The sequence below is a fragment of the Anser cygnoides genome, chromosome 1 (assembly GCF_040182565.1).
Source record: "Anser cygnoides isolate HZ-2024a breed goose chromosome 1, Taihu_goose_T2T_genome, whole genome shotgun sequence".
Classification (NCBI taxonomy): domain Eukaryota; kingdom Metazoa; phylum Chordata; class Aves; order Anseriformes; family Anatidae; genus Anser; species Anser cygnoides.
This window is the reverse complement of record NC_089873.1, coordinates 89,017,362-89,044,296: the sequence shown is the minus strand read 5'-3', so window position 1 is coordinate 89,044,296 and position 26,935 is coordinate 89,017,362. Positions and strand designations below refer to the sequence as shown.

Genomic DNA, 26,935 nt, shown 5'->3' with positions numbered 1-26,935 from the left:
ATGTGGACTGTAAAGTCTCATAATGAAATTCAGATGAAATGCTAAAAACTGAACTTTCTCCTTTTACCTCCACCATGAAACGAAGGCAAAATACTAATCACTATTTGGCTATATATAAATATTTCCTTAAGCTTTTCCTGTTAAACTTTCTTTTTGCATAAAATTTTCTTATAGGAGATTGTTCAGCTAAATGTCAGAAAGACTGCAATATTGTAGGCCAACAGTAATCTGGAAAGATTCACCTCATAAAAATAAAATATATATTTCTGTGTTGGCTTTTTTTATTGAGCAACGCCTTTGAAAATAATTGACGTAAGAGCTGATGCTTTTTTTTTTTTTTAATTCTTTATTCTTGCATTACAAAGTAATTGTTTCAATATATAGCTTCTCTGCATGTCTCTTTAGGCACTTCAGCAGGAACTTTGATATCCTCTGGTGTAATATATTGTAGCTGTGTTACCCATTGATTTGAATGGGATTGATGGACACTCATAAACCTTGGGAATCAGACAGCTTTTGTTCTCCCACATTTGGATTTAGACACCTGATTTTAGGAAGTTGTTTTCAGAAACGTGGATGTGAGTATCTTCTTGTTGCTTTTTTTTCTTTTTGGCTTTGTACAAATCCAGAAACTGAAATGCTGCATGGATTAAAGAAAACAACCAACCAAAAGAAAAGCAACTAGACCCCCAATGGCCCAGACCCTGGGGTGCGCTGTACGTGCAGCACGTAGCAAACCCATCCCAAGTGTCTGTTCCCTGCTGCGAGTCCTGCACACCAGGCAGCAGGTGAGTAGCAGCAAGCAGCTCTGCTCGGGGCAGATACTCTCACCTAAGTCACCTGGGCCTCCTGTCTGAGTCAGCATCCCCAGCACTATTATCTGAGTTAGGGGGAAAGAAGAGAGTTAATATTGGGGGTGCAGCTGGGGGTGCCACCACACGGACGTGTGCTCCCTTGGGGCAGCTCCGAGAGGCAGCCTCCAGCTAGCCCGCGGCCGGGGGGGTCTCCACTGTCCCCTGTGACGCCTGCACTCTGCAGCCCCCACTCGCAGACCCGCTCGGCGCCGAGGCCGGGCATTTTTTTTTATTTTTTTTTGCCTTGTCGACTAACCCCCTCTAGCGCCGAGCCGGCCGCATGCGACCCGTGGGCTGCCGGCAGCGGCGAGGCGAGGGGGCGCCTCCTCTCCTCCTCTCCCCTCACACACACACACGCACAGGGCTCCCGCTCCCCTCAGGAGGGCGGCTGAGGAGGGGCCGCCGCCGCTCCAGCGGCTCCCCCCACCGCTGTTTGGCTGCCGGGGGGCCGCGCTGGCCTCCCGGGGACCCGGCAGCCGCCGGGCCGGGCCGGGCCGGGCCGGGCCGGGCTGCGCTAGGCTGGGCGCAGCGGGGCCGCCCCGCCATCGCTCGGCGGGCGGCGGGGGAGCAGTGGCGCCCCAAAAACCGCGGCGAGGCGCAGCGAGAGAGAGCGGCAGAGCCGCCCCGCTCTCTGATCGCCCCTCCGCCAAGGCAGCCGGAGACGGGGGGAGAGAGGCACAGAGGGAGCCGGGGCACGGCGGCGGAGCGGCCGGAGATGCCGCCGCGCAACTTGCGCTGATGCCCCGGGGAGCGTGAGGAGGCGGCCGGCCCCTCTGCTCTGCTCTGCTCTCCTTTCCTCTCCCCTCCCCGCCCACGGCGGCGGGGCAGGACCCTCCGCCATGGCAAACTGAAGCCCCTCGGCGCTGCGTCCGGCCGGGGATGCGGGGCCCCGCGCGGCGGGGACGGCGGAGGGGGCAGCCGAGGACGGAGCCGCCGAGGACGGAGCCGCCGAAGGAGCCTCTGCGGGGCTGAGGGCGCCGGGAGGAGCGGTGCGCGACCCCCGCCGCCGCCGCCTCGAAGTTGCCGGGGTTCGCTCTCTCCCTGCCGCCGGGGCTCTCCCGGTTACCGGAGCTCTCCCGGCGCCGCCGCCCCCCTCGGCAGGGCGGCACGGGGGCTGCCGGCACCGCCGCCCGCCGCCGTGCCCCGGGACCCCGCCGGTGGATGCGCCGGAGCCAGGCGGGGCGGCGGGCGGTCGGGGCCCCCCCCCGGCGTCCCCCGCTGGCCTGAAGGAGGACGGGGAGGGAGCCTCGGCGGGCCGAGGACGAGGGGAGCCCGGCGGGGACCAGCCATGGGGTGTCGTGAGGCGAGGGGGCTGCTCTGGAGACTCGGCCTCTTCCTCCCCCTGATGACTGCGCGCCCCGCCGACGGCGGCCACGGAGCTGCCAACCAAGGTGAGGGGCGCCGGGGGGCCCGCGGACAACTTCCCGAGGGGGGCGGCGGGACGGGGGGGGTCTTCCCGGAGGGAAGCGGGGGGCTCTGCTACTGCGGGGGGCTCCGCCGGACCCGCGGGGGGCTCCGGCCGAGCGGCTCAGCTTGCCCCGGCCGCGAAGTTTCCTCCCGCTGACAGGGAGCGGTAGCGTTTGTAGATGTGAAATGGGGTTTTCTAGGGTCCGCGCGACTCCTGCCGGGAGCGAAGCGCCCTCCGAGGGGGTCTGGGGGAGCTTAACGCCCGTTAAAGGAGGTTGCGGCTCGTCCGCTGCTCAGGGATGCGTGGCTGCCCTCAGCACCTCAGCTCTACGGGCTGCCGTCCGACGGCCCGAAAAAATCCCCTGTAAAGTCTTTGGCACAGATGCATGCTCCTCAGGTCCTCCCGAAGACGGTAGTTTAATTGCCCAGGTTGTCACGTTGCTTGTGTTGAAGGAAAACGCCCGTGGCTTAAAAAATGAATCACCCTACTTAGAGAAGTAAAAATAAGGCTGCATAGCACATTCAGACGGTATCAAATTTTGTTAGATAGAACCAGGGGAAAAAAAAAACACACGATAACTGATTGTGAAACATCGTCTTATATGTTCTGAACATCTGGATAGAGAGAGCAGAGTGTTTCCTTAATTGCTTATTTAATGCACATCTCTCTACTTAGTTGTGGAGAATGTAGGATGCATCTCTTCCTAAATTCAGTCTTTTTTTTTTTTTTTTTGCACAATTTAGCTTTCCTGATATAGGGTTTTAGTCTGATGTGAGTAAAAATATGGGAGCTGGAGGGCAGCTCTAAACGTTGCTTCTGGCAGAAATTATTGTACCTGTTACTGTTGAAAGGAGTGCTGAAAATGACTATTGTGGAAAGTAATGAGAAAACAAACTGTTTTTAGTTGTGGAGCACTACCAAATGTGTAGCTCGTATATTTTCACACTTCTGTTTTACAGTCTGTTTTCAGTGTTCATTGTACGTACATGGGTAACAGTAAAAAGAGAGAATAAAATATCAGGAAAGTAGGAAAATGTGATAGTTCGGCCACAAATACCTTGAAGGATCAGTCAGATGTGGCATGGACATTCCAAGTGATATTATTCCTTTGCCTCTTCTATACTGAATGTGATGTATAATTTCAGCTTGCAGTTGGATAATATATAGCCAGATCAGTGCTGTGTTACAGTTTGCCCTTACTCGTGTCTTAGAAGACATCAGATTTTCACAGCAGCACAACACGGTTTTCCTTTTATGTCCCTCTCATTAGCGCATGCTAATGCCTGCTACATTACTGCAAGGCCTAACAAGACACACAAATGCTGTCCGAAAAAAATCTATTCACGTGTGTTATAGAATAACCATGACACATTCTATGCATCAAAGGTAAAGAATTTGTATTAAGTAGCGCAAGTTAGATTAGGGCATTTTAAAGTAAGTTTCTAAACTGGTATCTGATATTCCTGGGATTAAATTAGTGATAGTTAAATAATGTTTCAAAAACTAGTTAAAAATGGGGAAAAGTTACCAAAAGAGCTTAGCCCAAAGAAAAGGCTTTCAAGGATAAAGTGTGTTTTTTGTTTTTGATGTTGACGTAACTTTTCTCAACATGTTTGGGTAATGAGGTATTGGCTGCATATAGTGCTGATGAATTTCCTAACTTCTGAGTTAACTTCTCTTTCTGCAGTTCGATACAAAACTCCTAATAAAAGGAGGAACTTCTAATATCTTTGGTATTGCCAGTGTACCATGGAAATCAAATGATTAATCTAACTCATCCAAACACATGTGAAATTAAAATTTACTGGATTAATACAGGTGATTCAGAACACCCACACCACCCGAATAATAAAATGTTAGCCAAAAAAGTCTACTTTTAACGATGATTTTCTCTAAAAACAGGAATTGAATAAAAGAAAATGAGTAGAATTAAGCAGTTGCATATTGTGTAAACACTTAAATGGATAAGTTTAAAGTACTAGTTACTTATGTTTGGAATCCCAGCTACAATTTTTTTTTTAAATCTCATGTAGTTAGCTGAGAAAAAAAAAAATCTCTTATATTTTCGTAAGGTGATATTTCAGAGTATACATCTTGGAAGCACGGTTGCAATACTTGTTGGTTTTTCATTAATTATCATAATAATTATAACTTAGCTTTACTATCTAAAATATTTGGTCTTCTATTTTGTATTTACAAGCATATCAGCATTAATGCAAACTTGCAAAGGAATGTTTTTATTGGGTTGTTTGATTGGGGAAAAATGTGGAAGGGGAATACGTTTATTAATCCAGCTTGGTAACCAGAGAGCCCTTCCTCTTCATCCTTAATGGTGAATTTTCTGTTATTAAAGAGGGATTTTCAGAGAATTAATATACTCCAGTCTTATAAATTACTGTTATTATGTTGGGATTTATCTTTTTGTTTGCTTTCCTCAAACAGAAGGATGTTTTTATATAGTTCCAAGACTCTTAGGTTGTCTTTCTTCACCCCGTAAATCAATGCATGGCGCCTTACAGTATCTGTAGCTAGGCAGACAGAAACAATACTATTGACAGAGAAGTGAACTTACTCTTTCATCCTAATGGAGTGGTAAGTTCAAAAACAAGTTATGACTGTGCCAAGAGCTAGATTTTACAGCTAAGAAAAACCCTGTAGGTAGGCAAGGCCATGAAGCTGCGTAGGACATGTATCACTGCGGTCTGAAATTGAATTGCTTGAAATATAAACCTCAGTTAATAGTGTCGGTTGGGTGCTTGCACGTTCATCTAAATTTTAGTTAGTTGACCATGACATCTAGTTACAAATAAGTTGCGTTATTGTACAAGATTTCACCCTGTGTTGTAGGTTTGTTTTCTGCTTGCCAAAACACATTGAATTGAGCAACTACTCTCAATCCTAAAGATACAGATAAGAGCATCTACACCGTGAACATTGTATAAAACATGAGTTTTTGAGATAGAGGTAGCATCAGTTAATGGTTTAACAGTATCCAGCACTAAGCATCCATGTATGTTTCCACGTACACATAAACCAGAAAGGATTTTTATACACTGGCTTCTTGCAAACTGTAACTGCTATTATCTGTCACCAGACCATCAATTTCTGAAGTAAACTGTAGGACTTACAGAGCTGATCATGTTTCATGGCTATCGGTGAACTGTAAAAGGAAGTTGTGTGCTTTCTCAGTTACCAGGTGTCACTATATCTTCCTAGACTTATGTTAGTTTTTTGTTTGTTTGTTTATATGCTTCCTTCTGAAAGGCATACTTATTTATTTTCTTCATCCTGCAAAAGAAAAAATAATAAGGTATGAAATAATGTCAACTGCCATTTTGAAAATTCATATAGCCTCTATTTTCGCAATGATTATGCTTGATGTAAATTGGGTAGCTCAAAGTACGTAAATAAAACCTTTTGATTCTCATATTAAATCTGAGACAGATTACTAATGACCTTGCGTTCTTCATCAGTTCAAAGATGTTGTATTTATTCAGATATTTATTTTTACATAAGAGCAATCTGTCACAGATAAGTGGTCTTTCTTAATACAGCATTCCGAATTTTCCTGTTATAATAAGGAGACCAGGACTGAGTGTAGAGGCTGAACTTCCCTCTAAAGACATGGAATCATAGAATAGAATCATAAAATGCTTTACTCCTAGAGGATCTCTCTTACATTGAGAAATGTAGGTACTAAGAAGAAGGCTGTGCTGACGCTTGTATTGTACTCATCCTGTTGGATTCTGCTATTCAGTTGTCCAGCTGGTATTTGTGAACATTTATATCCTTAGATGAAAATGAGAAAATTAAATAAAACCATTGCAGTAAAAATGTTATTCTCTTTTACATCTGTAGAGAAAGTGATGAGCAGAATCATATTTTTGCCTCAAGCTGTTCAGAATTTTTTTAAAAAATATTTCTACCCATTTATCTTACAACCCTATAGACTTCATTGGTAAGGATGACTTTGGAACCTCTACAGGTGTAGAGATACATGAAACAACTTTTTATCCAAGAGCCTAGATTTGAGTGCCATAAATACCTGAGATGAACTGGTTGGATGTTGATGCCTCATGATATAGTCCTGGTTTTGTATTTGGCAATGCTGAGTGCTGTTTGGATATTTTGTTATTTTGTTTTGGACAAACGAGAATGATTGATATGGAAATGTTTGTGTTTTTTTTTTTTTTTAAAAAAAAAAAAAAACAACGTATAGCTTAACCACCTATAAGTTAAGACCTTATGTTCTTCTGTAGTTCTGTTCTTCTGTGGTTCTCATGCAATTTGGGGTGTGAAAACACCTCAGAGGAACTAAAGTATTTTTAGAAGTATAGAACTTGGCCCTGTTGAGAAAGAAGGCAAGTCAAAAATTAAGCTAAATGGTAGAGGAATTATGGAAGTATAAACTGAAGAGAACAGTTGAGCAGCGAGCGGTGTTTTCTCCATCTCTCATGATTTATTCAGAGAGATCATGTTTTCAGTTTCACCTGGCATCTTGCTTTTGTTGGGAAACAAGGCTGCACAGTTCCTAGACATCATCTGGACCCAAGCACAGGGCTGGTGACTGTCCTGTGTGTCTACTGTTCTGGGTTGCTTTTCAAAGGCTTTGCTGCTGGCTTTTCTCAAACTGAAATTTCTCAAAAATTTCTTCTGACTGTATTTACCAAATTCCTTAATTCCCTAATTCATTTGGTAACAGCTGAACGTTCAGTATCTGAACAAATTTCAATTCAGTTAGTTACTTTAATAGCTCTGATTATAAGCAGACGCTTTGTGAACAACAGATATTTGGCCAAGTTCAATAATGGTTTTTTATTTGTACATTTGACAGTTAAGTATTAAAGTAATACCTGTCGGGTTTCCTTTTCTCATATTTCCCTGCTCCTTCCACTTCATGGATGTACTGAATTAAGAAAAGTAAGAAATGAATTAAGAAAGGAAAAAGATCATTAGTTTCTAGCAGATATTTCTGCTTTTCTTTCAGTCAGAAAATTGGGCTCTACGGTGGTCTGGGAAGGATTCTGCTTAAAGTCAGTAAAGAAACAAGAATTTAAACGTGTAATACTCTTTATTTGAATAACAATTCTTGGTCTGTGTTTAGGTAGATTTATTAGAGGCTGATAGAGTTGGTTTTTTCCCCTTCAGAGAAGTGGTTTTATTAATTCTGAGTTGACTGAATTCCAGACAGTCTTTGAAGGCGTCTACTGTTTGCTGACAGGTTCTCCAAGAAGAGTAATACCAGATTAATGAGGACTAGATACACAGCTGCTCCTCATAGGTCAGTGCAGCTCTCTATTGGATAGCGCAGGTAAAGCTTATGATAAAAGCACTAACATAAGCAAAGCGATCCAGAGTGAACGTTTTAATATAGAGTTGCATTAACTGCATTTGTGATACAGCATTTCCTCATTCCAGCAGGTTTTTGCAATTATAGAAGTTTTAGCCTAGCATAAAATCAGTGCTGTGTCACTTCTGTAAGAAGGATGGGCAGCAGGCACCATCTGTAACAAACTACTGTGAAGGTACATACAGAGAATGAGGACATAGTTAAAGGTGTATTTACTGGGAGTTCTACTGTCTCAATCCATTTAATGGCTTCTGCACCTAGGACAAAAGGGGAAAGGTCACATATAGCAAACAGTATCATTGATGCATGTAATGAGTGATTTGTCTTGGCTGGGGACCCTTGGTTAGAGTGCACTTGCTGCTGCGATTTGTATTCTCTGGCTGCTGGTTGCTTTTCAGTTTAAAATAAAGGAATAAAAGAGCAAATTAGAAAACATTCTGTAAAATAATGCATGAGCATTTTAATCTTGGGGGAAGCAATTATCTTTGAAATTTCCCAGACCAGTTTTCCCAGTGCTGGTTTAAAATCAAATTTTGTAGAAAATTTTCTGCTAAAATTTCAAATTTTATAATCCAAATTTATTTTAGATATATTAGAGAGAAAAAAAGAAAAAAAAAAGACAAAAAAAAGAGACGTAGACATTCCTTAGTCATGCTTTTTAGGCATTCTTTGTATAGTGTTTTCATTCTCTGTGGCTAGAAATTGATAGCATGGAAAGCGTTTGGATGAAGAATTCGTATTTCAGAACATAGTCTGAATTCAGCAGTATCTGCTAAACAAAGTGGGACCTTATAAAATTGTGTAGTTCTGTCTGACTGCTGAAGATCCTTGAAGGGGAAAGTAAGGGAAATGTAAAACCTTTGTCTCTGTTAGATTGATTTTATTTGCATTACTGAAATTGTTAAGTGCTTACATGCTAGAATGATACAGTAGGAACAACCACTCGGAGGATTATGTTAGATTTAATCATTGAGTTTAGTGGACCTTATTTCTTGGAAGAACATTTAATTAGGTAAATGTGAATACTGTTAATATTTTAAAATGAAGAAACATGATGCAATGTATGACACACATGAGCTTCTCTACCAAACTTGTACTTGGACTGTTGTCAGATGTGATAGAAACCTAAACCCTGTTGCTGCTGAGACAACAGTAAGAATGTTTCCTCTGATTTGGGCATATGAGAAAGGCATCATTAAATTAAATATTTCCAGACCAGAATTTTAGAAAATAAGTAGCTTTATTCCTTAATTCAAGAAGTATACAGAAAAATCTCATGCTAAGTGTAAGGATTGGCCATTATAAAATAGTATATATTGGAAGTAGTTATTTTCAAAGGAAGAAGGGTGATTGTATATACTGAACAAAGAAGAGAGAGGTATTGTATAAAGACTGCTTCTGAAGAAATCTAGGATTGCAAAATCAAGGAAGTGAGATGGTATTCCATGCCACGTTAATGGTTCCTCTTGCTGAAGCTGAGTGTAATGATGTTATCTTATACTTCATTTTTCTATAGACTGTCTAAAGCTAAAGGGTATCTTGGTTTGTGTAGAAAAATGGCTGGAAGGAGTCAACATTTCTTGTTGCTGTTGTTTAATATGTGGCCCTGTGCAAACACACTGCATGCAGAGTTCTTTTTCTAGTATCAAATCTCTTTAAAACTCGTGTGTGTGTGTCCCATATTCCTTTCAGTCACTGAACTAAGAGTTAGAGGCTAAAGCTTTTATCTTAGGTGAGCAGTTTTGTGACACCCACTTCACATTCCAAGGAATTAGTTTTATACATGCTCTGAAAAAAGCTACTGTTGACTACTCAGAGAGCTATGTGTTTCTGGAGCTCAGACATATCTTCTGCCAAATTGGGTAAAAGGAAGATGAGACACTTTCACTGATCAGCTCTACACTTTGTGTTCTGTGATATACCCACGATTGGACAGAAAAGTGGTGGCAGAGAGAGATATAACACCTTGGTTTTCACTGTACTCTTCAGCTAAATTCATTGTATTTTCCTTCCTGTACATAACTAAGTTCTTTGCTTGGAAAAATGTGTTCCTATTTTACAAATTTGTTTATCAAAACACAATTTGTCAAAATATTGAATGCAGATGAAGTGAATTTGTATTAGAAATTAAAGATCTGAAACTTTTCTTTCATTTTGTGCACCTGGTCTCTTAACAGCCTTCTTGAAGGCAAGGCCCCAGCCCCACAGCAGAGGCCTCATCCAGCTGGCCCCTGTTTGACTCCCACAGTCTTAGGAACCAGCTCTCTTTGATGTAGACTGTGAGTCATAGTCATACTTCAGTTCTGGCTTTTCCTAACTTTAAAGTGTGGAACTTGCTAATCCCATCAGTGTAAAAATGTAGTTAATATGAAATTCCCTTTCTGATTGCAATTTTTACATTTTGAAAAGTTCTTTATTCTTTCGCTCTTCACAGATCATTCACGTAGAATGTTGGTTTATTTAGACTGACAGTGTAATCATCTACTAAATGATCTGAATTACTTAAGGGAAGAGAGATGCCATCTTCCATGGCATTAGAGGGTAACGAAGACATGCACCTTGCCAGTAGATGGTGTTAAACAGCAAAGGGATTTTGAAGAAAAATAGGTTCGTTTACAGGTTACACAACAGAGTTGTCTTCATTAGTTTGCCTAAGAGCTCTAATGGTTATTACCTCCCATTCTGTAGCTGTTTGTATCTTCACTTGTTCTTCTCCTTCTCTTTTTACCTTTCTTAACCGTACTCTTCTTCTGGATGGCTTCTATTCATCAGTGCCTGCAGTTTCCTTTTATTTCATTCTTCCATTCCTCATCTTGTTGCCTTTGACTTGGGATGTTTGTCTCCCATATTCCTCTACTCTCTCTGACGTCTGTCAGGATGAAAGTACAGCTGAAAGCTTTATGTACTTGTTGATGTGGCAACCAGGAGATAAAAGGAGAGGACTGTCTTGCACACCCTCGGTATCTTAGGTTGGAATTAGTGTGAAGTAACTAGGTTGGAATAAGCTTCCTTCTTTGCTCTGTGGTTAACAGTATCAGCCCAGTCAAATTGGTATGTAGTCTGTTAAGGATGAAATGCACTAATGCGCTATAGGCTTTGGCAGAACCAAAATTTCAACTTACTGTAATGAACGAGTTCAGCTTGGGTAAATGTGAACTTACAGCAAAGGACATCAGTGAATTGCTATCAAGATGCTCCGAATGACAGATATGCTAGTGTTCATTAATTAAATATTCAAAACACATTTTCCCTTGTCTTTCTCCTGGAAATGTTTGAGCAGTTTTATTAGAAATGTTTTTGCAGAAGACCATTTCAGACATAGAATTCAACATAAAATATTTCAGAGTGAATATTTTAATTTTCAAAATGTTTAAAAGGAAAACTGTGCTGTAAGATGAAAGACTTAGGTAACCTGAACCATAGCAATAGTTAGAATGGAGGTCACACTTGTAGCTAATTTCTCATTTTTTCCCCTTCTCGTGGCATACCTGTTTTTGCCACAGTACATCAAAAGTTACAGTAATGTTTAGCCTATTCATTTCACTTACGATCATTTTCCTTACTAATTTAGTAACAAGTAGTTTTCATTTTAAGTAATGTCCTGAAGCCCTAGCATTAGCAGCTTTCCATCATATTAAAGAAAATCAGGAAATTATTTTTAATAGCTATAGTCTGATAGATGTATCTTATACTTGAAAGACGTGCCTTAAGAAATAAAAGCTGATTGAAATGGTGCCACAGACGGATATTTTGAAAACAGAAAAGAAAATCAATAATAGATTAGGCTTGATTAGATGTTGACATTTAGAACTGCACATAGAGAATGTTAAAATTTACTGACAACAGACAGTCTTGTTCCTGATTTGCATTTCTACCTCCATTCTTGTTTCAGATGTATCATGATATATACGTTGTAAAGGTTAATGAAGAGATGATGATAAAATTACCATATAGCTCATCTGATTGTTCAGGCTCTAGCCTGGAGGGCTGAATGTTTTCTAATCTAGTTTGTCTTTTGTGAAACCTAATTCTATTTATTTATTTATTGTTATATGAAATTCTGAATTGCTTGAATGTTTAGGTTAGTCTAAAATAATTTATGAAGTGATTTTCCTTTCTACCTTGCTCCATACGCTTGTTTGGAGGAACAAATTTCTTTTGTATCTCTACTTGAAGAGTATTTTGTTTTAAAACCCATTTTTACAGTTTGAGAAGATCACTTCTATGTCAGCAGAGTACGTCCTCAGAAAATCTGCAGATGATGCAAAACTGGGAGGAGAAGCTGTTAGGCCAGGGGGTCATGCTGCTATCCAGAGGGACCTTCACAGGCTGGAGAGATGGACTGCCAGGAACCTCATGAAATTTAGCAGGGAGAAGTGCAAAGTTCTGCACCTGGGGAATACAGTCCTAGCCACCCAGCTGGAAAGCAGCTCTGCAGAAAAGGAACTGGAAGTCCTGGTGTACATCACATTGAACACAAGCCAGCAATGTGCCTTTGCAGCAAAAGCAGCTGACGGTGTCCTGGGCTTCATTAGGCAAAGTACTGCCAGCAGGTGGCAGGAGGTGATCCTTCCCATCTCCTCAGCACTGGTGAGGCCACGACTGGAGCATTGGGTCCAGTTTTGGGCCTACCAGATTAAGGGAAACATTGAGCTACTGGAAGGAGTCCAGCAAAGGGCCACAAAGATGGTGAAGGGACTGGAGCACCTCTCCTATGAGGAGAGGCCAGGAGATCTGGGACTGCTCAACCTGGAGGAAAGGAGGCTCAGCGGGGGTCTTGTCTATGTGCATAAAAACCTGAAGGGAGGGTGCAAAGAGGACAGAGCCTGGCTCTTTTCAGCGGCGCCCAGTGCATTGGTGAAAATAAAGCTGTGAATAATCAGTCTTCTCCCAGATATTTCTGGACTACAGTACATTTTGTAGGATCAGTTCAAGAGGGGTCAGTTTGGACCTAATTGTGCTAGGCACTATTAAAGCATACAGATTCAAAAGAAGCAAGCTTGTGTGTCAATGAAAGGCACTGTGTCTTTCTTAAAGGGAGGTATAGGAAAGGACAGCTGGACCATTCCAGAGCAGAAAACCAAGACCAAAACTAGGGAGACGATAATCACATAAGTAATTTATGTTCTATATATTCATGTTATTGCTGTAAGGCAATACCCCCAGAAAAAAAAGCAAAAGCTTCTAGGTCAACTGTGACTGAAGAAGGTATCAGAAGGCACACAATAAGGAATAGGAATTTTATAATGTCCAGTGTACTATAATGATTCCAATTCAAAGTTGGTGACAAAAATTAAATACACGTACAAGTAGGCTTTGATAAATTTTAACTTCCAAGTATTGTGAGACAAAGGCAGAACTGTAGCCCAAAATAGATTTCTTTTTATATATTTTTGTTTTGCAAAATGTGGTAATGTTTTCAAACTTTTCCATCTAGCTATAGATAAAACAAAGAAACAAGCAAAACAATTTTCTCAGGTAATAGCCCACTACAGATGCTGGGCTTTGACAAAATCAAAAAGTGTTGACATCCCATGACTTGGGTTTTGATTGTAGTAATACAGATTCTGGTCCTTTTCTTTGGTTTCTGTCCATAGCTGTTGGTATTATTTCTGGGTTATTTGGATAAAAGAGGAATGTGTTGTTCTATCTAATTATCTATTTCATAAACCTTGGGGACTAATAAAAAGTTCTTTTGGGAACCTTGTTGAGATGTGGGTCCCAAACATCTTCTTTACTTGCATGTATAGCTTGGAACAGGAATTGTCAATGTATTGCATGGGCAAACAATTTACATTAATGCATCAGCTTCTGGTGAATTTAATAACCATGTACATCAGTGTTGGCAGAATCAGACTATTTCATTTATGTAAGGGACTCTATGAAGCTCCCATTGGATAACCTGAAATTCCAGAAGTAGGAATGAAAGAAAAAATCCCCAAGTAGCAAAATATTTTGACAGCAGAAAAAAAAAAAAAAAAGAAAAAGAAAAAAGAAACAAAAAAGCATACTCTGTCTGTTTGCAAATGAGAATGACTGAATGCAGTTCCAGATGACTCACTTCGACCAATGTAAGGGTACACTGTAGTTCAAAGGTGCAATGTTTGGTTTGTGTGAAAGGGGTAAAGGAAAATGGTGGAACTGGATTTGCTGCATCACATAGCTCAGATCTAAGTACCAGACATTTACCAGACAGTGCTGGTGTTATGGGAGGGAATGGTACCAATATCGAAGTGTATCAAAGCACTATCAAAGGCTAGAAATGGAAGAGAAAGATGGAGGAGAAGAATTGTCTGTACTGGGTTATTGCATTTAAGCGGGAGCATGTTATTTTGTTTGTTTGTTTGTTTTCTTCCCCTTTCCATTTTAGGAATTCCATTTTGCCTTTGAAATGTTAAAAATTGGTTGAAATTAATACTGAAGTTGGGTGAAGTGTTCTGATATGCTGTATAATGAAAAACCTCTTTATGGGTGACAAGTTTGTGTGTCTTGCTCATCTTCTCAATTAAGAACCAATTGCTACCACCTGACCAGAAGAGAATTTCCTACCTTTCCAGATCAGATGAGACTGCCAAAACAGTTTGTAGTCGGAGACTTTTTACTTCACTGTAGCATGTAATATATTTTAAAGGACTTAAAAAAAAAAAAAGTCCAGCTATTGGCAGGCTCTTCATAATCACTGTTAGTTAAAGGTCTTTTTAGTTAAGGGATGTAAGATGTATTTTTTTATGATGTATTTCAAAAAGGAAAAAAGTTGGTCAGTTATTATTCAAGCTGTGCAAGGAGAGATTGAAGAACTGTTCTTTTTTTTTTCTTTCACTAATGTATTTTAACTTTTATCTGTGATCATGAATGCTGGACTCTCTGACCTAAGAGATTACTTCTTTTCTGATATCCAGCACTCTCATGTCCAAATGAGATGTGATTACACCAAATTCAGTGAATACATTGTCCAAATGACCTGATTCTTTGAGCTGCTAGGTACTAGCTCAGGTTGACCTCACAATTTGCTTTCAATGCTTGGGTTTCAGGGCCAATACCATATGGAACATGTTTAAAGGTTTCTGATCTGGTTAAAACTAAAGGAAAACTCTGGAAAAGGTTTAAGATACGATCTTGATATGGAATGCTTTATGAATATAGTAAAACTTGTTGATGAGTGTCACGGAGGTAGTGTTCCTTGAGCAGAGGTAAACGTATTTATGCAGCTGTAAGGAATATAGGGGTGATTTTCATTGCAGTAAAGTGATATAACACATTACTAAAGCTCCTAAAGTAGCAGTGGGCTGTCCTTTTTCAACTAATGAGATGGAAGAGTGCATTTTTGATAAGAGAGAGGAAAAGAAAATAGGAAGGAGGAAGAGATTAAAAATCACACTTTTGTGACTCTCTCTAACATGAATATTTCAACTTACAAAATTTTGTGTTTAGTTTGGAACAAAAAAAATCATAACTTTAATAATATGTCATCTGCGGGTGTAAGCATGCAGGTTTGTAGAATCAAGCAAGTTCAAGCTCTTTTTAAAAGTATGTTCTAAGGAGGAAAAAAAAAAAAAGCTTTTATTCCAGTGTAGGGTGGGGAAGAAATGTCATGAACTTGAGTCCATTGATTCCATTTTTATTGCTCAAAACTGCTACAGTTCATAAAATTCAGTTTTACAGGCTATTAGTCCATAATGTGGGTTATGTCCTTTGGAGACTTATGTTAAAGATAAATGTAGTAGTTCAGGAAGATCTATATTGTAGTTCTGTGAAGAGGGTTCAAGAATTATTTAAGTGCTTGTTACTGTGTTCCAAAAGGAAATGGGGCGAGAGGGGAGAGGTTGTCATCAGCTTTGAAAGTAGGAAAGGAAATCAGCAATGGAAGAGTCAGTTTATCATTCAGCAAGTGGCTTCATTTCCTTGGAGGTGGGGGAAAAAAATTGCTGTAACGTTACTGGCATTGAAAGTTTATTTTTTTTAATTGTTCTTGACAGAGAAAATAGTATTTGCATTAGTGATACGTGCTAAGACTGCTTACACTCAGCATGGAGTGGCTCTGTTGACTGTAACTGGAACACAGAGTTGGAAAGGAGGACTGTTACCACAATCAAATGCCTCATATCATTCTATAGAAAGAATTGATTAGTTTTCATCTTAAGTCTAGTTTGTTATCTTCCCTGATTGCCCCCATTGGAGTGTTGTTTAGTACTTCACTACTGTGATATTGGTGTGTATTTATAAGCCACATTTGCTAGTAGTCAGTGCTTACTCATTTATTCCTGTGCTAGCACTGTTAACAGTTACTGTTGCTTTTGCCTGTTCTTCTTCCTTTTTAAACTCATTCTTTCCTGAGCAAAGGTGCCCAGAACTCTGTGTGGCTTTCTGGGCTTGATTTTACTAGTACTTTGTGCAATAGTAGTATTTCTATACCTGGCACTTTCTGTGATAGAATTTGTCTCCTTTTTTTCTGCATTATTTGATTGGGCCTTGCTTGTCTTGTTGCCAGCTAATATGTTTGCCACTAAGCTCGTGATTCATTAAAAAAATTATAATATTTTTAGCTCACTTTGGATTGTCTTACTATTTGTATTTAATGTCCTCCCTTTTTTATTATGCCAGATACAAGGAATAATTCCTTCTGTCCCCATAGGTCCCCACATAGTGTTCCAGCCTTCAGCTGCATTGACTCAACTCTCTCTCAACTTTCCCATGAAAAAGTTTCATTAGAACAAACCTACTTTGGCCAAGGACATTACTTAAATGTTAAATAAGATCGGTCTCATGACTAATCTTTGAGGAATTGCACAGTTAAATACTATCTGTCTCAGATTATGCCTTTTATGTACCTCCTCACCTCTTTTGCTCTCTGTTTAAAGCAGCTAAAAACGCTTTTACAGCTTGTTTCGGTTTCCTAACTCAGATTTATTTCTGACATTTATGCAACAGAATGTACATAATAAGCTAGAACATTCACTACTAAAATGGTGTTGCCACACAAATAGTAATTTAATAATATCTTGGCTATAAAAATACAAATCATATTTCATAATTTTTGTAGTTTCAAAACACTTTTTGGTTTGCATAATTCTGAAATAAGCCTGAAAAAATTACTGCATTCTCAAAGTCAAATTGAATGAAATTACACTCAAATTCAGCTGTAATTTTACCTTAATGCATTATAATTCAGATGTCAGCTTTTTCTTCCATAATTTGATTCTTCTTGGCTATTAGGATCGCTCAGTACTTACTCTGTTTTATTGCTCTTAGATGAAATAAATTAAACTGTATAGCAATATAAAAGATAATATTCATTGTTATAAATTTGGCATTTACATGAATGAAACATCATAAACTCCCCCTTCATCTGTTTTAAATTAAGTATGAGATTTAAATCACTTATTCTGATTGAGAGCAAGCACAGGAAATGAAGGGACTGTAGACAATCAAAAAAGTAAACTGAGACTCTGATCAAGTCATTCATTATTGTTGGTGGGAAACAACGTTAAGCAATAATTGATTGCATTCATGTAGACAGTAGAGAAACCTGCCATGAGATAGTATATTTATAGTCTGAGACTGATTTTGAACATGTGGAAAACTGAGAGCAATGAGTTTTTGAACTTCTCAGATAATGTGGTAGCTAGCTCTTGTAAGAGAAGACCTTAGGTAGGTATGTGTTTATGAAATATATGTAAATCTATATATAGATTTATATAATCTATAATATAATCTAGATATAAATCTGTACTCAATTTCAGATATAATATCCCTTTATCTTTTTTTTTAACTTGTGTTCCAAGTATATACCTAATTTTCATCCTAATGTATTTCATTTCAACACTGATTCTCTCCATCTAATTTCTGATTTAATGCTGGTTATAATCTCACCCTTTTTTATAGGTAGAGAAAAAAATACATGTAGGTAAGTAACAAAATATTTTTGGCCTGAAACTGTTCTTAGATTCAACTGCCTTCAATTATCCTGTGTTAGCTCTACTGATGATACTATGTTTATTCCAGAATTACTCTATCATTACTGAACGTGAAACCTTGTTTCTTGTAGACAGGCTTTTATCATGCAGTCTCAAATGAGAAGGGAAAGACAGCTTCAGTTGTCTTAGTTTTAGTATGTCCTGTGAATTGCCATATTTTGAAAGACTGTGATTTAAATTTTAGACAAATCCGTTATGGATGATATATTCAGGATTTTAGATACAGTTCTGATGACAAGTTGCCTTAGTGAAAGCAAATATGTGCAAAACCTGTTAGCTGCCTCCCCTTTCCAACTTTTACATCACTCCTGATGTGCAAAGAATAATAAATATGTTTCTTTTTAACAGAGCCAATGTTTATGATCTTCCTGCACAGCCCAGCTATCCATTAACACTTTTCAATGCATTGGAGACTGTGTAACACTCTCCAATCCACATTTTCCTACAACCCCAGTTCTGTTGTGTATTATTATTTTGCTATTCAACATAATTCATTTTCATTTTTCCTTCCCATCAAGCCTTCCTATAGAAATGTTTGTCTTTAGGCTAGCCATTTCTCCCTCAGATTCCTCTATATATCTTTGGGCACTCTTAAGTCCATTGTATGTCCTTTTAGCCCCGTCAATTCACATTATGCTCCTGCAAAGTTCATTGTCTGACTGCTGTCGTCCACCCACTCAATCCAATCTCATTCTCTGTGGGTGTCATCAGTCTGTTGGTCCTTAACCACCTTCATCAAACTTCTGTTCCCACAATATTCATCGTTCATGGGGTCTTCTCTTAACTGTCAAATCCACTCACTGTGCCTTTGGATAAAAATGTCTGTCCTTCACAAACTGACCTTCAGTTGTTAGGGTTTGTTGCTCTGGGTGGCCCTTGGCCTTTCCACTAACAACTGATTTTCTGTCTTTCCCTTGTACTTGTTCCTCCTTGCTAGTTTGGTGTTTGTGTCTTTTGCAGATAACACCATACTCCATTTCTCCAGCTTTACTTCCAAACCCATTGTAGTCCCAATTAGACTCTGACTGACTGTGCAGGTAGAGATGCTACGCTTTAAAATCAGGGACCTTTTGTTGGCAAAGCACAGCCATTGAATCATCTGCTCTGTAAGACTTCCATGACACCTAAAAAGGTGAGGTAAATCCAGGGGTAGGTGGCAGGGTCACACTAGCTGATTCATTTCCCATCTCTCTCTTTTTTTTTCTTTTTTCTTTTTTTGTGACTTTTAAGCAAGCATGTAGCCATGCTGTGGTGAGTTTCTTTTCTAGAAAACTAGAATAGTAATACATACAGTTTTGGAAGGCTTCATTCATAGTACTTAACATGCTATGTTGATGATCTTCTGTGTAAGTTACTCTGCAGTACAGTTTTCTCCGTGCTTTAATTATGTCTGGTAAAATCTTTAGTCAAAGACGAAAACAAAACATTTCTGTGGAACTGCATATGTTAGGACCTTAAACAAGGGGTCAGTGTAAGTTAAAGTGCATTCTTCATATGCTTTTCAAAGTATTTACATACAAAGAACTTTATTGGGAAGAAGTGCAGGGGCAGTAGTAGTTTTTCAGGCTTGGTCTTTGTTATGTTGGTAAAAAGTATATCATGCTAGTTCATAGACAAATACACTGGATTCATAGATATACTGGATGGCCCTCCAAGGTAAGGTTGAGGTAATGTAGTCCTCAGTTAGGAGCAAAGAAGAATTTTGAAATTATTCCCTGTTTTTCCATTAAGAGTAACACATCTCCACAGTCATGGTGCTGTTTATACCCTTCTCTCATTTTCTGGGCTCAAACATTTCAGACAGAATGGCTAAAGAGAAGAAAAGAAGTTTCCAAGAGAAATGATATAAAGCAGATTTTAATTCAAACATTAAGTTTGTGATAATCATTCAAATATAAGAGTTCCCATATTGTGAAGTTACAGTGTGGATGTAGTATTATATAGTCTATATTTTGCATTGCCTTCAAAGTCCCTTGGCAGCACTCCAGCAATCTGCAATGACAAGCCTTGGAAGCAGTGCTTTGAACTAAGCCGGTTGAAGAGCACTACCGCATTTCCGGCAGCAGTGATGCAGCGCTGTACCTGCCAAATTGTTGTGCCCCAGATGTGTTCATTTCAGGTCAATGGAAGTCTCACAAATTCCTTCCATGTTTGTGTGTGTTACACACGGCTACCCCTTGGTACAAAACAGACTATTTTCAGCCTTAGCAGAAGTGACTGTTTTTACATTGCACTGTTTTAGCAGTCAGTTTGTTTGCTTTTATTATTTTTTATAAAAGTATTATACTGTTAGGTTACAACATTTTTTCTGATGCTTAATTTTAAAGAGCCACGGACTAGGAAAAGATGTACTGAAAAATGTTCCCTGCATCATATTCAAATCAACTCTTGCACTGTAGAAAATTCAAAGAAATTTCTGAAGTAAGACAGAAAAGCAGAGTCTTTTTACTTTCTATTCTTGATGTGATATCAGAAAAGAGTTTACTTTCTCCAATTTGGTTACCACGTAGTCACAAAAGGGAAAAAAAAAAAAAAAAAGGATTGTAACTATATACTGATGAATATGAGACTACTTATTCAACAGGACAGGCATACCAGTTTACTACATGAACAATGGCGTTCTCAGATCTATTTTATGCTCTTCAGTTATCTTTGGAATCTTAATCTGAATGTATGTGCTTTAAAAGTATATCACTCAAAGCTTGAAGTCTGTATGTAGTAGAGATGAGCACTTCCATGCCATCCAATCTTTTCAAGCAATTTGATTTTTGGTTAGATAGTCAAAATTTATTTACTGTCAAGTAAATGACAGGATGCTGTATATTTATGTGTTGATAACATTGCAAGTATTGCAAACCTGATTATTTTGTAAAAACAATTGAGCTTTCATGCTGATGTTCCACCATAAGTAAGAGACTAAGAATTTCAAAGCTACCAATTATTAGCATGTACTTTAGTTTGACAGCCTGACCTAGCACCTGGAAAATGTTCATGCTGTGAAAGCTTGGTGCTTGACACCATAAATTATAAATGAAGAGCTGGTAGAAAAAGTGACAGACTAACTCAGAGAAAGAGAGAATTACAAAGCTGAAAAACATTAAACTGACTGGCTGTGCGGATATTTAATCAAAGGAGATAGAAAGCATTTTATCATCATGAATATAAACCTGGGATATCTCTGGGAGTATTTGTCATGAGTGGAACAACTCTTCTTTCTAATAAGTTTTATTTACTTTGGTATATTTTGAACGTCTGCATTAAAATAATAATATTTAATAGTCAACTGTTAACCTCATGATTTCCAAGTTGCATTTGAGTTCCTTTCTGGAAGTTTGTTTTTTTTTTTCACCGTTCTAGACTTCTAGACTCTTTTTCTGTATGTCGTGTACAACCCAGCCTTAAGGCCAACTATAGTAAACCTTTTACTTCCAAAGTGGGTGACTTACTAAGCAAATGAGATGCCACTTCAGAATTCAAAGGAGGCAAATTGATCATTTTACTTGAGAGCACTGACACCTTTGAAAGTCTTGACTGCTTCTGCTCTCATATATGCCCACAGCTTGTGGCTCTACTGATAACTTGCCTTAACCGCTGACAGCTAAAACCATTACTAAACACATCACCTTTAACAAGCTGAAAAAAATACAAATGTGGGCTTGATAGCCCTCCCCAATCCTTTGTATTTCTCTCGTTTTCTCAGGTCAGTAGGGAGGTTAGGGAGCATGTCCTTGTACTTGAGTATGAATACTAATTTCATCAGGCTTATAGCATTGCTATAGATCTGCAGTGGATTATGTTAACATCCTGTCTCTTCTGGAGGCTCATTTGTATGATTTGTGAATAAAATCTGGGTGGTAGTTCAAACTGCATCAACGCAACATATGGGGATTAAACTCCATATGGGTGGATATGCTTTTTCACCCTCTGTGCCACTTCATGGAGACATTCTTAGCTTTCAAGAGCAGGCCAGTCGACTACTGAAACAAATGGCTGGAGATGGATCTGCCATTTACGAGCTGTATGAGCTCTTTGCTTTCTGTACCGTAGCTTTTCTGTCTGCAAAATAGGCATGACTCCTATCTCATTCTGTGACATAAAAATACTGACTGAATGTAGGTAAACTCTTATTTAACAGCCTAGACTTAAGAAGTTAAGCTGAACTACAGAAGTAGTAGAAGACAGAGGGTGGTAAAGAGCCTTCAGCTTTAGGGGACAGGTCTGTGCCACCGCTTATCCTCCTGAGACCAATTCTACATCTTGTGGCCACAGAAATGTCCACCTGCTTGTCTCACGGCTCTTCTTCCCACATCTGATTTTCATGTAGGTCACAGCTTCAGACTCCTGGTTCCTGGTTTCAGCTGTGTCTGAAGCAGCATGCTCTGCAGCTGCGGCAATATGCACTCTCAAGCACCCGGCCAGAAAGCCTGGAGCGGGCCCTTATCTCAGTTCAAGTGTTAGAGATGCTCCCAACAGTTCTTCATGGAGCTGTGCTGCGAGTCAAGCATGAGCTCTCTTGAGTTGCTTCAGCCTTTGTACCTCTCCTAACATCTTCCTGGTTTATTCCTCAGAGGGACCAAACAGCTTATTTTTTATCATGGTTATTAAGTAACTACTTGAGTAAGCAGTGGCCATCTATCTTCCCATTCCCCGTCTGTCACTATGAGCTGTTCTCTTCCAAACTTCTTCCTTTAAAAGGAAAAGGTCTGTACTGGTTTTGGTTCTCACTCCACTTGAAAAGAAACAGGTCACCTGGTTGAAGGTATCTCTGTGTCAATCTCTCCGGCTTTGCATGGGACAAAGGGAACAAACCCTTGCTATACAATTTTATGCTTTACTAATAGAGGGGCTAGGTCTTTGGATCAGTGCAGTGGGAGAAAGAATGGGTGAATAATATAATAACAGTATCATAATAATTCTAATATTGTTTCTAATAAGGTGGGTTTGATTATTCCTATCAACTCCCATGGGAAGTTTCTGTACCACTTGAACAGAGGAAATCCCAAGAAATGTAGAGTATAAGAATAATAGCTACAGAAGCATTAACTTCATAACTAGTCTGACTGACAGTTCCATATACATTTTGCTATATTTTTCTGAAACCTTTTGTGTATCCTTTTCACTTATGGATTGTTGTCATGTAGCCTTTTTGTTTGTTTTATCGCCACTTGAAAAAAAGTTAGTATAGTAAAAGTCATAAAAGCAAATGCATGGGAGAATGCAGAACAAAAAAGGTTAACAGTAAAGTGGAGAATATTAAATTTAGCATCATGACTCCACAAACCAAGTCACAGTCTAGTAGGATTGGCTTCAACACGCAAGTCATTTGTACTTTACCAGTGCAAGGAAAGAAAAATCCATTTGTCTGAATTTCACTTGTTTCTAATTTCCCTAATGAAGATACAGTCAGGTTAATAAACATAGCTGACAAAACTGTCAGGTGTTCATGTTCATTAAGGAAAATCTGCCCAGTAATCTACTGTTGACATGAACATGATGGTGAATTGAATATCAATTAGCTTTTTCAAGTCAGAATGAAAATTATTACATAGGGCAGCTAGGCTCTTATCATAATTTTGTGACTCCTGTTTTTATTAGGGTTAGCTCCTGACTTCTTTGTATCTCACACGTGAAATGAAAAGCTTAGGAAAATAATACAGGTATGTGACATAACACCATGTCCGGTATTATTTTCTGGACCTGTGACCTGCATTAATTTATCTCACATCATTTTGCCATGAATCCCTCCTGAAAAGAAATGCCTTAGAAATGAAAGCTGAGTCAATGCTTAAGATCACACTGTTTCCCTGGTATCTGAAAAGTCTTTCTTCCCATCTTACACCTTGTGCAGAGTCCAGTAAAGTACAACAGTCTGCTTCTACCAGCCAAGACTTACTCTTCAATTCTGTGTTCGCTGCCTGTACTGCGGAGCTGACAGTGCAGCACTCAGCCCCTACTGATGCGTTACAAATATAGGAATTAGTCCCTTCTGGCTGGTCTGTGGACTTGAGAACCTCCTCCTGTCTTATTCCCCTGTTCAGCAGTGCAGTGTTCAACTAAATCACTTTGAAATCACTTTGACGCTGTGCTCCTGGGAAAAATCTGTATTATAGGCTAGGAGGGAGAGGATATTACCTATTCTGTCTCTATTTCACAGTTACCTGAGGAAAAGTTGGGGGTTCATCTGTTTCTGAAGTAAACTAATTTTTTTCTAAATGTGAATATGCTTTCTCTTTACCTCAGTAATTTTATTTTTTCTTGTGCTTGTGGATAGGAGTCATGTCAGAGAAGCCAGAATGTATGTTAGACCTCAAAACAGATGTTTACAGTTGTCTTAGGGCAAAACAGCTTGTGAAGCAGTAAAATAACGTAGTTAAGATTTAACTGTGTATAATATGGGTTTGTAACTATTATCTCCCCAAAAAATTCAGTGTATAAATTGTCATGTATTTGAGCACAATAGCTACATTTTCTACACGCTTTGGTGACACAATGTGTCAGGATGATGCCCATGGCTCCACACTGTATTCATGAAATGAAATGTGGCACCCATGTTACTGGGGAAGCCTGTATCTTCTACTGAATGATGTTATGTGCCCATGACTGATAAATTGTTTAATTGCTCCTATGTCTTTGATATGTTTGTCTGTATTGTTAACAGGGATTCAAGTTGTGTGATATTGAAAAAGGAAGTCAATATAGAATATCCATTTAAACACTTCTGTCCCTCATAAGTTGCTTTAGAGGGACTTTCACCATTGGAGCAGTCCTATACACACGTGCAGAAAAAACACTGAAGCATGGACTGTTGCGGCAGTGTGGAGGTGACACAACCTCTAGTTAAGTTCCACAGCAAGGAGCTCCTGCTGTAGGCCATCATGCAGAGGGGCTCTTCTGAGTGCTGCTACAAAACAGGACAAAGGTCATTTTTCTTGCCTTCACTCACTTGATTATTCCTTTTTTTTTTTTTTAATGTCAGAGAAATAAATCTCACAAGATGCTTTGTACAGGAAGCTGCTACAAAGCTTTCATACCTTTCTTTGTCTCAAATAATTTTAAAGGCTAATACTTGGTCAAGTAGTCTCTATTCTAGCTGTACTGAGGCTACTTCAAGTATGAACTCTGCCTGTTATGTGATGTCTGAGCAGAAACAACCTTCATTTAAACAAAAATGGTTAGGCATAATTGACTAATATTTAGAATTAATCATTTGTTTCCAATTTTTTTATTATTTTTTTTAATTAAGCATTTGCGCACTATTCTACATGACTAATGCTATTAAAAACAGACTACAAAAGTGATGGAAATAAATAACGTAAAAGTTTACCATTATTTGGTTTGTGTGTAAGTATTTTCGTGTCTTTAAAATAAACCCATCTATCTTTGTTCTTTATCTTACAATATCTTAAGCACCAACTTTATAAAACTTATTTAAATTTGTCCAGCATTTTGAATATTTACTGATCCCAACATTTAAAAAAATGTAATTATCAATCATATCTTGTCATACCTCTACTTAAAATGATATAGGTATGTTCAATGGGCCACATACCGGTTATAAATTACAAATGATAATAATTGTTCATCAGAGCATTTTGATAAGCATTTGAAGTATGTTGAAGAATTGTTTGTTACAATAAAGTGGCATTAGGAAGGAAGTAAAGTTCTATTGTTAAAATAAGAAATGTTTGTGTTTGGATATTTTAGACCCTAAATTTAGCTTAAAGTCTGGCATCCTGTAGCCACAGACTTGTTACTTTTTAAAAATATACTGTCCTTCTTTTAGAAAGACAGGTGTTAAAATACTAAAAATAAGCCACAGTAAATGTGGCCTATTTTTGTAGACAAATGTAGACAACAAGCTGACTGTATGTTCTAATTTTTGTCTTTTTATTCAAATAACACATAAGGACTGCTGTCTATTGTTCCCCAAAGATGAAAGCCAAGGGCTTTCTCCAAACAGTAGACTTTTCTGAGTACCCGTCAGAATTTACAGTGATAATTTCAACAGTCATTTCTAGATAAAGAAAATATAGATGTGAAGTGGACCTTTGCAGTCTTAGTAGACGCTGGTAAAAGATAAATATGTAAATTCCTTGGTGCTATAGAAATAACAAATGATTTAGGCCTACCTGTAGAATTCTGAGTGTCAAGTCTTGCTGGTTTTAGCTGAGATTTAACTTTACTTCTGAGGTGCTGAAACACATTTATTCAGAATCTGAGTATTGAGTATTGTGTCATCCCATTATGGCTGCATACCTTGTTATTTGGAAATATTTGTAAAACTGCATTTTTCTTCATGAAAATATAAGTTGTATGCATGTTCATATAGCTCCCCTTTCCAAAGATACAATCATATATTATGCTTATGATTTGTTCTTCTGAAGTAATGTCATGTTGCAATCAAAGATCAATTACACAGCATGAATAACAAATAGAAAAATCTACATGTTTGTAAAGGAACTGGCTTATTTCTCTGAATGCTAAAAAACATATGGAGTTGAAAAAATAAGTATTTGGCAAATGAGTTGCAAACAGAAAGGAACACATAAGCTTGCAAAAATGATATGCAGTGAGTATAGTAATCAGCTTTGGTCTTAAATATGTTTCATCCACTTAATTGTTCAAATGAAATACTGTGTCATTCCAAGGTTAGTTGCTGCTTCCCTTTCCTTAGCTTCAGGGGGTTGACAGTATATGGAATGATGGTACTGAAGATACAGCGGGAATCAATTGCCTCTGCCTCCATCAGTTCTCTCAGTAGGTACAAGACACTCTTTCATTTTAAAAAATTACATAAATTACATCTCTCAGTGTGGTATCTTACGGTTTTAGGTAGCAAGAATGAAGTAAAGATTTTGGTTTATTTATCTTTCTTATTTATATGGCACAGTCATATAAAAATCTGCAATCCATAATCCAAATTCAACACCGTTTTCCACCAAAAAATAATAATAAAAAAAAAAAAAGGAAGAGACTGAATAATAAATCAGCTTCATCTTGCTTTTTCTGTTTAGTACTTAATCCAATGAAGTTATCCTGATGTAACTGAGTGGTCTGCAATGGTTGGCAATGCATACAACAATAATACAAAAAAAGGAAAAAAGGAAGTCAGAATGAAAGAAAGGCAATATGAGAAAGAATAAAGTAAAAATGAAGCTTTTGGTATGAAAAATGTTGGCTCACTTTCTGGTGAGAGATGGAGCAGCCTTCTAGTCTCAGGAGTATGTGCATGTTTGCACATAAAGGCACGGAGAAGATAATTGTTTTGGCTCTGGAGTAGCAGGAGCACTAAGAAAGTGTAGGAAAGCATGAAATGATATAACAAAGAGAATAAATTTTAATTTCATTA

At 38.8% G+C, this 26,935-nt stretch overlaps 1 protein-coding gene across 8 annotated transcripts in view; it reads left to right on the top strand.

Moving 5' to 3' along the window:
• The first annotated feature begins 1,104 nt into the window (after positions 1-1,104).
• Positions 1,105-26,935, top strand: part of EPHA6 (EPH receptor A6) — a 517,785-nt gene continuing 491,954 nt past the window's right edge. For 2 of the 8 annotated variants that reach the window (XM_067001836.1, XM_067001775.1), the window contains exon 1: positions 1,127-2,245. In XM_067001836.1, the coding sequence (XP_066857937.1) occupies positions 2,143-2,245 (103 nt within the window). In that variant the 5' untranslated portion in view covers positions 1,127-2,142. Of the gene's footprint in view, positions 2,246-26,935 lie in introns of all 8 variants that reach the window. The other 6 variants (XM_067001805.1, XM_067001811.1, XM_067001793.1 and 3 more) reach the window with 6 other exon arrangements.